Source organism: Diabrotica virgifera, chromosome 3 (assembly GCF_917563875.1).
Source record: "Diabrotica virgifera virgifera chromosome 3, PGI_DIABVI_V3a".
Lineage (NCBI taxonomy): Eukaryota > Metazoa > Arthropoda > Insecta > Coleoptera > Chrysomelidae > Diabrotica > Diabrotica virgifera.
In genome coordinates this window covers 106,670,610-106,683,192 of record NC_065445.1, presented here as the reverse complement: position 1 = coordinate 106,683,192, position 12,583 = coordinate 106,670,610, and the positions used below count along the sequence as shown (strand labels likewise).

The following is a 12,583-nucleotide window of genomic DNA, read 5'->3' as shown; positions in this document are numbered from 1 at the left end:
AAAACCAATTTTTTTTTTTTCAAAACTAAGCACTCCCAACCTATAAACCTTGCAGATCGTATAAACAATACACATACAGGGTGCGCCAAACCTCTGGTTTTCTTTGATTACGGCTAAACTATGGGATATACAAAAAAATGTTTTTAACAAAATTAACGTATATCGAAGCCGTCTATAATTTAAAATTATCTTCGATTATACAGGGTCAGTCAGAACGACGGTACGAACTAAAGTTGTGTTTTTTTAAATGGAACACTCTATATATTAAATCATTTTTAAATATAGTTTTTAAAAATATGAAAAATTTGTAAAAGGTCATATAGGCCTAAACTTAATAATTTTCGAAATATTTACATTTTTATTGAGAAAAATGGTAATATTTATAGGGCTGTGGATTATGTTTCCAAGGTAATAAAAATTTAAGTTGTAGGTCAAAGTTTTTATAATATAGTGTCATTTTTAAATATACAGTGTGATCCCTATTTGCAAATACAAGATTTTCTCATTTTTTTTAAATGGAACACCCTGTATATTAGTATTGTATTTTGTAGTAAATATTACAACCTTTCTTTTGGTATAAGGTTGTATGTACAGTCGGAAAAATGAAAGAATACCCATGAACGAACATATAAAACACGCTGTATTTTCCTGTTACCGTACCATACAAAAAATTGGCCAGCGCAAGTACATGTAATAATTATTATTACATGTAATTGAGCTGGGCAATTTTCTTTGTGACACGGTGACAGGAAAATACAGCGTGTTTTATATGCTCGTTCATGGGTATTCTTTCATTTTTCCGACTGTACATAGCTTGTTTGTTTTTGTATATATTAAAAAAAAAAACTATAGATTTTACGTTTTGCGGATATTTTATATCCGCGATAATTATAATTAAATTTTTTTGCAAAAAAAATTATAATCTGATTTTAGAAACATACAGTAAAATATCAAAGATGAAAATAAAAACGTAATAATTAAAGATTAAAATAAAACACATTTATGCAACTGCAACTTAATTGAATTTAATAACTTTAAAATTATGCTACAAACAATATTTTACCATACTACATACTGTATTACTATTGTAATAAGTAATTAATATGGATAAATTAATTATTAAATTAAGCAACCAATTTTAAAATCTACCCTAGAAATTTTTCTAGCCTAGTAATTTTATTGTACCCAATTTTGTTAGTTAAATTGTATTTACGAGTAAGATCAGTTAATTACTTTTTAATTTACCTACATCTTGAGAACGTAGTATAAAGTATGCTTTGAAACAAATGAACGTTATAGAAGTACCTATATTATAAAGTAAATAGTATCTATGTAGTCGTGTCACAAAAGCTGGTAATAATTTCTAATGGTTCCGCCCAAAACAAATGTCATATCCACCAATTGTTCGGTTGAAAAATTAAAATTTAAAATATAAAAAATTGTTACAAAAATTTCAACTACAAAAGTATTACCAGCTATGGTGACACCATTTAATACTATTTATATTAATAAATAATTTGGCTGATATTTTAACATTCATTTGTTTCAAAGCATACTTTATAATTATTATATTCTCAAGATGTAAGTAAATTTAAAAGGTAAATTAAAAGTTTAACTGAGCTTACTCGTAAATACAATATAACTAATAATTAATTTGGTACAGGAAAGTTGCTGTGGTAGAAAAATTCCCAGGGTAGATATCAAATTTGGTTGTTTATTTAATTTAGTAACTAGTTTATGCATTCATTAGTATGGTAAAATATTTTTTGTAAAATAATTTTAATTTATTAAATTCAATTGAATTGTACTAGTATACGATTTATTTTAATGTTTAATTGCGTTTTTATTTTCATATTTGATATTTTAATGTATGTTTCTAAAACCAGATTATAATTATTTTTTTTTTGCAAAAAAATTGTTTAATAAAAAATCCGCAAAAACGTAACATCTATAGTTTTTTGAAGTTATACTTCTTTAGGCGCGATTGAGAGTAAAATTTCATAATACTGCGCGCATGCGCACACATACAGTATGGCGTTTAGTTGCTGAATCTTTCAAGTTATTTATAAATATATCAGTGCAAGAAAAGGTGTGAAAAGAATATATTAGTGTTTTTAGTAAATATATTTATTATAATTTTTGTGTCTTTGGATTTGTCTTCCTCAGGAGTAAGATGAGTAATATTAAAACATTTTATTGTATATTTATTATACTTCACCTTTCAGTCTGTTTGTTACCGTGAATTGTCATTAGGTACGTCCGAACCGATACAGACACAGTCCTCGTAGCGTATTTGGTATAGCATTCGGCCAGAGATCGAGAGGTCTTGAGTTCGAGTCCGGAGCAATCCTATACTTTTTTTATTTTTTTAAAAGCGGTAAGCACAAAATTAGTTTGGTGTTTAAAAAAAATAAAACAAACTGTTTAACGTATATTTATTTTTAACAAATCATATAATAGAAGTATAACTTCTTGCGTGCGTACAAAGTACACACACATTCCTTTTTTTTAAATATCTACAAAACGAAACATGCTAGGTACATACAACCTTATATTAAAAGAAAGGTTGTAATATTTACTACAAAAGGCAATACTAATATACAGGGTGTCCTATTTAAAAAAAAATGAGAAAATTTTGTATTGGCAAATAGTGATCACACTGTATATTTTATGACTATAAGTAAAAGATATTAAATTACTTAAAAATGACACTATATTATAAAAATTTGTGACCTACCACTTAAATTTTTATTACCTTGGAAACATAATCCACAGCCCTATAAATATTACCATTTTTCTCAATAAAAATGTAAATATTTCGAAAATTATTAACTTTAGGCCTATAAGACTTTATACAAATTTTTCATATTTTTAAAAACTATATTTAAAAATGATTTATTATATAGGGTGTTCCATTTTAAAAAACAAAACTTTGGTTCGTACCTTCGTTTTGACTCACCCTGTATAATCAAAAATAATTTTAAATTATAGGCGGCTTTGATATACATTAATTATGTTAAAAACATTTTTTTGTATATCCCATATTTTAGCCGTAATCAAAGAAAACCAGAGGTTTGGCGCACCCTGTATAAAGTAAATGGTAAAGCGGTAACGATTAATTTTATTTATGGTGCTAAATAGGGGAAGATTTTCACGATTTTTTTTTACCAAAAAAAGGATCCAACTTTATTTTGAGCGTAACTCGCTTAGTTTTATTTCTAGAGAATTTTATATAAAACAAAATTAAAGATTTTTTAAACACTTTAAAAAATTTTAATAGGTTTTGCCCGAAAATTGCTTAATTTTTTGGTTATTTTAAGTTGAAAAATTCGATTTGGAATTTGACGAATAAGAACGTATTTTTGATAAGCTACAATTTTGCTTTTACTGGTTTTATGGACTTTCTGAACATGCAATTTTTTTTGCTTTTTTAAAAGCTACATTTTTGCTAAGAATATTTTTCTTGATAAAATTACTCGAAAAGTATTGACTTGGTAGTTTAAAAATTATATAGAGCAAAAGTTTTTTGGAGTTAGTCAGTTGATCCATTTTGGAACTTACTTTAAACGCGCATTTTTTAACACCCGAAAAGGGGTAACTGTAACTGATACCCCCCAAGTAAAAACAACCAACGGTACAAGCTCAACTTTGCAGTAGACAGTAAGTAGAACCTAAAACCAGATTTTCATGCAATTCGGAGTTGACTCTGAAAATTACACTCCTAAACGGTCATTTACTGGGCTATTTTTGTTTATTTGTCCCGATCTACAACCCTAAATCCCGATTTGTTTTTGCTTATGTACCGATTAAAAACAAATCGGACCTGGCAACACTAGTATTTACCTACGTTTCGGCGCATGACACATTCACATTTGAGACATAGGTACACATTTCGTACTGTTTATTTTACCGCATAACGTATTTAACTGATTAGTGATTTGATAACGACACAATCTAGTGATGACATGGGTGGTTTTCTTATTTTCTTTGGCCTGTCTTTTATCGCCTAACTGTAAGTCGCCTTGGAAGAAATTTGGAAAAGGTGTTGTTACTACTAAATCTTCAGTTTAATAAAACTGAGGTAAACGAGCTCCTAATATGGGTGCAGGGTAATAAAAAATTATGGAAAAATTCCATAATGAACAATTGAATTTAGTCCAGGTACTAAAGCTTTTCACCTCGCAATTTTTACAGAATGGATCAATTTGCTTGAAAATTTGAGAATAAGTAGTGGATAGCCCAAGGATCAAAATCTATATGATGCCGACAGGCGCTTTTACCATGGGGGTGGTTGCCACCCCATCTCGGGGGTGGAAATTTTTTATTATATTTTGACCTCAAAAGTTAATAAAACATTCATTCTAAGCAAAAAATGTTCTATACATTTTTTTGATAAAATGAATAGTTTTTGATTTATTCGCTATCGAAAGTGTTAGTTTTATATCTAAAAAATCAATGTTTTTCGATGGTATAATCATTTACGATTCACTCAAGTTTTGCTGTAGAAAAAATTTTATCAAACCAAGTTCTTGGTAATTAAATTACCTACAATTTCATATTTAAACATTTTTTCGTATCTCTGATGCTAATCTTTCTATTCTGAAGAAAATGGCATTTTTTATCAAATTGCAAACATTCGTTATTCGCTTTAAACTTGAGTTTTTTAAAAACTAATCATTCTAAGCCAGTCAAACATCTAGAATCTATTAATAATACATAAATCAAGAAGAATAAATAAGGCCAATGACTAAAAACACCGGTAACTTACATTATTATGCTTCCAATTGGATTTATCTTTTTTTTAAATATATTGATTTTTTAATTGTAACTTTTTTATTTTTTATCTTAGAAAGTTCGTAAACAAAAGAATTTTGTAGGTTTTCACAAAATCTATAAGGCTATTGATATTAATTCTTTTTAAAATTCTCAGTCACAAAAAGAGGTGGCATTGAAAGGGTTGGTAAAGGTGGTTTTTGCATGAGATTACAAGATTTAATTTTCAATAGCTCACTCAATTTTTACCGTAAAAAAATTTTTTGCAAACCAAGTTCTTGGGAATTAAATAAGCTATAATTTCATTTTTAAATATTTTTTCGTATCTCTGATGCTAATTTTTGTATTCTCAAGAAAGGACAATTTTTACCAAACTACAAAAACTCGTTATTCGCTTTTAACTCCATTTTTTTAAACTAATCATTCTAAGCCGATCAAACTTCTAGAACCTATTAACAATATATAAATCAAGTAAATCAAATCAGTTCAATGACAAATTTTAATAAGGGTGGTGATTAAAGGGTTGTTTACGATCACTTTTTTGCTGAAAAAATAGGGACTGGCATTATTTTCATTATAAGTCACTTAATTTTTTAGCTAGAGATTTTTTTATTTCTGCAGAGACATATTTTTAAATACTTTAAATTAGTTTCAACAATTTATCCTCGAAAAATGCATAGTTTTTCCGTCCTTTGACTTTGAAACTACAATATACAGTATTTAACGAAGAAGAGCCAACATATAATAAAGTATAGCTCGATTACTGTTGGTCTTAAAGAAAATAAAAAAACGGTTTTGTAACGGTTGTAAAAAACGGCTACAATCTGTAAAAGTTTCAAGTTTCTACATTGTAAAAAACAAGAGAATTTAAGCATTTTCCTTTAAAATCGTTTATTTATTTAAACAATTAATAAACAAAAAATTTTTTATTGACTATTCGTGTAGGTATTGTTCTCGCGAATGCGGGAACATGTCAGCAAATGCGGGAATATGTCTGCAAATTTTTAGTCATTTCCATTGAAAAAAAGGCAGTCAAATTAACGTCCAAAGATTTGACTAAAACGATTGAACTAAATAAAAGCGATTAATTAATTAATACGACAAAACGAAGTCTAATGTTAATTGTAGCACAAAACGTCTCTACCGGTGGTTTTTCTAAGACTACGATAAAAACACGAATTTTTTGAATTCGAGTTTTGGTTGAAGTTTTATTTCGTATCGTATTGAAATTTGACACGAATAAACGCCGATTTATACAATATAAACAAATATATGTATAATTGAAAATGGTTATTCATTTTTAAATATATGTGCGTTTAAAATTTGAAACTTTATTGTTTATTTATGAAGCATAACGTAAACAATTAACGTAAAAAGTGAAATTATGTGTAGTTCATATCATTAGCTACAATCCGTAAAAGTTTCAAGTTTCTACATTGTAAAAAACAAGAGAATTTAAGTATTTTCCATTAAAATCGTTTTTTTTTTTATTTAAACAATTAATAAACATAAAAAAGTTTTTTTATTGACTATTCGTGGATTTTTCCCTCGAATTCATATGTCTCCAAATTTTCATTCATTGAAGTATTCGACTATTGAAGTGAAGAAAAGCGTTTAAAAACAAAAATCGGCTTTTCTCGAGATTTGTCTCCAAAGTGGTCTACTCTCGAAAAAAAAAAATGTTTTCCATAATTTTACCCTTCACTGTAGATACACATCTTCTCAAAAACTTACGTCTCACCCAATTTCTCAGAAATGAGATTTTTTACCAAATTTTAAAATTGTCTTTAAGAAACTAAAAGCGGTCAATAAAAGTCTTACTGGATACGTTCGGTTTTCCTCATAATCTGCAGTCATAGCAACGATTGCAACCATAAGTACGGTACGCATGCCATATACAACAATAGCCCCACTGAACATAAGCCCATATTGCAAATGTCGTATGCCTAAACCAGCTAAAACAAATCGCTTCATTAATACAAAGTATTGACAAAAAAGTAAATAAAGACATTTAAGATTTAATTTCGTCTCAGAGACCACCATAAACTGTTTATGTACATTTCGACCTCTTGATCTCCTCAGAACAGCGCGTGGTGTGCTCTGAATCATTTATCATTCATTCATCTCCCCCTTTCCTTGCAAATTATAGAAGGATGGATACAGGTAAAGATTAGAATTTGTTTCCGACCTAAGAAATCTTTTAGATTTTTTTATTTAAATCTTTTAGGTTTGTCATTGTTTTTAATAAATGTCGCTCTTGCGTATATTTGCGAAAATATATTTACTAAACAGTTGGATTTGTTTCCGATTCCACCACGGGCTGTTCTGGGAAGATCAAGAGGTCCAAAGGTACATAAATAAACATAATAATAAGTGTGTAGTAAAAAACGGGGGTTCCTAATAATTAAGATTTTAAAGTTACGCCCACCCCACCACCATGAAATGGAGTGGGGGTAGTGTTTAGTGATATTCGATAGGTTTTGAAAAATATTAAACACGTGTTTTTTGGTTTTCACTTGGGAAGTGTAGTTCTCGAGATATTAGAGCCAAACCAAACGGACCACGCTGCAGCGCTACTCTGTGGATCCACACAGTGGCTGACGATGATTTACCGTGGGTTCTTATGTAGAGTGGCCAGAGCCGGCCCGTGGGTAATATTTCACCCGTGCGAATTCTATTGTGGCGCCCCCCCCCCTTCCCCCAGGGGGCAACTGGTTTTCAAAAGTTCAGCTTTATAAGAAAGTTGGCAAGTTATACAATTAGATTTTATTTAAAAGTCCTGATAGTTTGGAAAATGGTTATACAAATTTAATGACTATTAGGCCAGAAAGCTACTGCGCATCCGCTAGGAAAAATATTCCGATTCGGATTTTTTGCACAATCTTACTCAAAAAGGAGCCCTTTTAACAAGTTTGCATGTTGCCAGGACCAAAAGTGGGTCAAAAATTTTTTAAACGTTTTTTTTTTTTGTTTTTTTTTCCTAAAATTATTTTTTTTGCATGGAACAAAGTTTTTTTAGGTTTTTTGGATCATTCCAAACAGAAAAGGTCTTAAGTAATATTTCTCTAAAGTGGACAGTTTTTGACATATAAGCGATTAAAAGTTGAATTTTTAACCCTCAAGCCATTTTTAACCCTCAAGAACTATGTGAAAAACTGAAAATTTGAATGTTGCCAAGGTACGTGATATTCTTTAAACATCGATTGATGAAATCCCGAAGAGTTTTTTGCAATACAATATTCAAAACTCCTTTGTTTTTTAATTACTAATCAAGTACTATTTTCCACCGACAGTATGGTGCAAATGAAAGGAATAAATTCGTTATTTCGTAAACCGGCGGCTTTAAGGAAAAATCCCGAAATAGGTCGATTTTTATTTTTAAGTTATTATATTGTGGCATATATAGTATGCTAGTGACGTCATTCATCTGGGCGTGATGACGTAATCTATGATTTTTTTAAATGAGAATAGGGGTCGCGTGCTAGCTCATTTGAAAGGTTCTTCAATTCTCTATTCAGTAATATAAACATTTATATAATTATTTATACAGGGTGTCCTTCTACTTCTTTTTTTGTCAAATAATTTAATTTAATAAAAATTTTTTGGACACCCTGTATAAATAATTATGTAAATGTTTACATTACTGAATAGGGAATTGAAGAACCTTTCAAATGAGCTACCACACGACCCCTATTATCATTTAAAAAAATCATTGATTACGTCATCACGCCCAGACGGATGACGTCACTAGTATACCATATATGCCACAATATCATAACTTAAAAATAAAAATCGACTTGTTTCGGGTTCTTTCATTAAACTCGCTGGTTTACGAAATAACGAATTTATTCCTTTCATTTGCACCATACTGTATACACATTACACATGCAGCGGTGGAAAATAGTGTCGCGCACGCGTGATTAGAAATTAAAAAACAAAGGAGTTTTGAATACTGTATTGCAAAAAACTCTTCGGGATTTCATCAATCGATGTTTAAAGAATATCTACCTACCTTGGCAACATTCAAATTTTAAGTTTTTCACATAGTTTTTGAAGGTTAAAAATGGCTGATTTCGCAATTTTTCAAATTTTAATCGCTTATATGTCAAAAACTATCAACTTTAGAGAAAAGTCACTAAAGACCTTTTCTGTTTGGAATGATCCAAAAAACCTAAAAAAACTTTGTTCCATGAAAAAAAAAATTTTAAGAAAAAAACAAAAAAAAATGTTAAAAAATTTTCAACCCACTTTTAGTCCTGGCAACATGCAAATTTGTTAAAAGGGTCCTTTTTGAGTAAGATTGTGCAAAAAATCCGAATCAGAATATTTTTCCTAGCGGATGCGCAGTGGCTTTCTGGACTATATGGTTATTTATCAAACGTAAAAATGAAAAAATAGTTTTAAAATAATAAAAATTGAACTTAAAATGAATTAAACTTGAAAATGGCAATGTTGAGCTTTGGACATAAAGTGGTAGGCCATGTAAGGCAATGAGACATGACATTGTGTTTTTATGGTTTAAGTTTAACAAAGTTAACTTTCCTAGATTTTCTTTTTGGCAAACTCATTTACAATTGCATTAACATCAATATTCTCGAGCACTGCAAACTCAATTGACATCAAAGCTAGTCACACCAATCTGTCTTGCGACATGGAAGACCTCAGATAATTTCTTACTATTTTCAACTTGGAGAAACTCCTTTCTCCACTCGCGACAGACACTGGGAGAGTAAGAAGGATTCGCAGTGCTACACACAGGTTAGGAAAGTTTTCCATAAATCCTTTGTCTGCTAAGTAGCTCAACATGTAAACTGGTCCTTTGATTTTGCCTTTGTCTTCTTTTTCTACAGTCTGAATCATGCTCTTGACAAGTTTCAATTCAGAATATAGTTGAATACTATCAATGTCACTTATGTTGGCCATCAGTGAGAGCAATGTGTATGTCCTTGCAACATTTTAATGTCTTGTCATTACTTGTGGTCTTTGAATTTAGAAACCCAAACAGTTGGTGATAGTTTTGTGAGACGTCTCCTAGAGAAGAGGAAGAGATACACTGATCCAAGACCGCGTAGACGAATTTAGTTTTGAACACGATCTCAGCATCAAGAACTGTTTCATCTGATTCATAAAAAATCATTTTCTTCTTTTTTCTCGGCCGCAGTTCACTTTCTTCAGGGAATGCTGGGTCAACTTCAATCATTTCGGCCACTTCCCTGCAATCGACTAATATTCTGTTGAAATGAATGAATAATTGGCTTAAAAAATTGACATAAGTTGAATAATTTATCGCATTTAAATTTTTTTTTTTGGGGAGGGGGCTCGCGCGGCCCTCGGCCCTCGGGCCGGCTCTGAGAGTGGCCGTCACTCCCCAGACGAGCGAGTGTAGCCGGCCACTCACAGTCGCTCGCATAAGAACCCACGATGAACGAACTACTTTTGTGGATCCAGAGAGTGGCCGGCCACAATCGCCCGTCTGTTATCGGCGTTAGACCGTTTCTATAATTGATGAGCTCAGAGCAACAGTGACCTAACCCCAAAACCAAAACTAAAGTTTTAATATAAATGCAATATTTGCATTCGTATTTCCGTTATGCTTATGGGCTGGCGCTACAAACTATATAGCACTATTTAGCCAAATATAGAGGTAGGTTGTGTAGACCCTTGTTAATCGGAAGATTAATGTTGCTGCTTTTATTGATATATTAATATAATAATGTTCAATTTATGGGTGAGGCCACTGTTGCTCTGAGCGCCTCAATTTATCTAGGGTATCAGTATATTTATATAGGGTATTTATTAAATAGTTTTTTTCCGATTAATTATAGCTATTCACAATTCCAAAAATGTTTCGAATAAAAGTTACTTATTTCTGCGTGAGCAATCCGAATCTGCAATAAAAAATGTGGATTCTTATTTAAGATTTTAAAGCTACCCCTCACCTCACCCCATCTCCAGTGTGTGGAGGAGGATGTCGTGTTTGGTGTCATTCGATAGATTTTTGAAAACTATTAAAAACGTATTTTTCAGTTTTTTGATACGATATATATTTTACGAGATATTCGACCGTTCCGCTACTTTTGGGACACCCTATATAAGTATTACTATAATTATATCTATTTTTTAATATTTAAACATTTTTATTTATATATATTGTTATGATCTGCTTTCTCTTACTTTTATATTAATTAGTATTTACTTAATTAGTATTCAGTTGTCGCAAGTCGCAAATAAAAAAATTAAGAAAAATCTCAGGGTGCCTTTTTGTCATAAAAAAAAATAACTAAATTATCTTAGGTTATACTTATCCTTTCTCGTGGCTTCAGTATCTCTTAGTTGATCCTTATCGGGATAAAATAGGGAAAGGAAATAAATAGAAATACCATAAATGAGCACATACAAATACCTTTATTATCAAAATCAATGCTCTGAAAATTTATCAATTAAATCCTGTGGGCATAACTGTCCAAATGAAACTTTTACCATATAAATTAATCTAATTCAAACAAATATTTATCGCTTTGTTCTTGATACCATTAATAAAAAAAGCTAAACAAACAAATTTAGGTATTCGCAAAAACTACTTATACTTCCTATTAAATTTTTGAAATGTTGGAATCTTAATTCATATGCTTTTACGCAAAAAAAAATTAACTTCTGTTTATAAAGAACATCTATCACATAAGTTATTGACTGACCTTTTTGATTCACACACAATGATGTCTCCTCTTGACCCAAACAGCTCTTCCTTGTTGATAATGTTAGGCTATCAATCAAAGCCCTCTCCGTTCTCAGCATCAATCCAGCAGAATACCAGCAATTATTTCACCAAAACACGAGCCAGGCCCCTTTTGACCAGTACTCGTTCAATAAACTCCAAAACTCTCTCCTCTCTTTCTCACAATAATAATCTTCTGAGACCCAAGTATCTTTTTTACTTGGTGTCACAAATAATTTTAATAACTATAGTTCTTGTAACTTACTCTCTTGGACTTTACAGGATCAAAGAGGTATTTCTTCTCAACTTGATTTGTCTCTCGTTCCACTTTTCAGCTACTCTTCACTATCAAACAACCACTAGTACTTGCTTCTGAACTGCTCACGAAAACTTTTGACTGCTCTTCTCGGATGCCAGTCACATAATAAATTCTCCTTTTCCAAACTGTCTGAATATTCAAACTTCTCTCTCCCCATTCCAAATTGCCAAGCCAATCAGAAACATTTCTCTCTCCACATTCCTCTTTTTTCATTCGAAAAACCCATGCATTCTTTCAACAAATACTTCTACTCATCATAATTACTTTTCGGGAATTCTACAAATATTCTTGGGCTTAAACAAAAGGAGTTAAAATTCCAAATTTATCTACCTTATTTTTCTAAAAACTAATAATTACAATTACCTGTGGATTTTGCCTTTCCCGTACCAAAACAATCTTTTTAAAATTATAATCCGAAATAAATTGTCTTTTCACTTCACTATATTTACAAATGTCTTTAATTCTTCAGGGAAAAACTCATTAAGAATAACCCACTGCGTAAAAGCTAACTTCTAATAAATAGTTACAAATCAATATACAGGGTGTATCAAATTTATGTGCCCGCGTTATATTAAAAAACTAAAGTTTTTATTCTATCTTTGATTGATAAAATGATACACAATAGTATGTCAAATCGCCCAATAAACACAATGGTTTAATTATTTTTCCGCTAGCTTTTGTAGTTTTCCGTGTAATTTTTCCGGATTTCTCGGCATTTTCTCGTAAAACTAATTTCAGAATCGGATTACAGGGGGTCGAAAATTTGTGTGCAAAAG

The 12,583-nt window shown here is 30.7% G+C and overlaps 1 protein-coding gene across 1 annotated transcript in view; it reads right to left on the bottom strand.

Moving 5' to 3' along the window:
• Positions 1–12,583, bottom strand: part of LOC126882019 (putative inorganic phosphate cotransporter) — a 94,341-nt gene that overhangs the window by 77,182 nt on the left and 4,576 nt on the right. Inside the window, exon 2 of the mRNA XM_050646795.1 lies at positions 6,595–6,728. Coding sequence (XP_050502752.1) covers positions 6,595–6,728 — 134 coding nt within the window. The remainder of the gene's footprint in view (positions 1–6,594; positions 6,729–12,583) is intronic.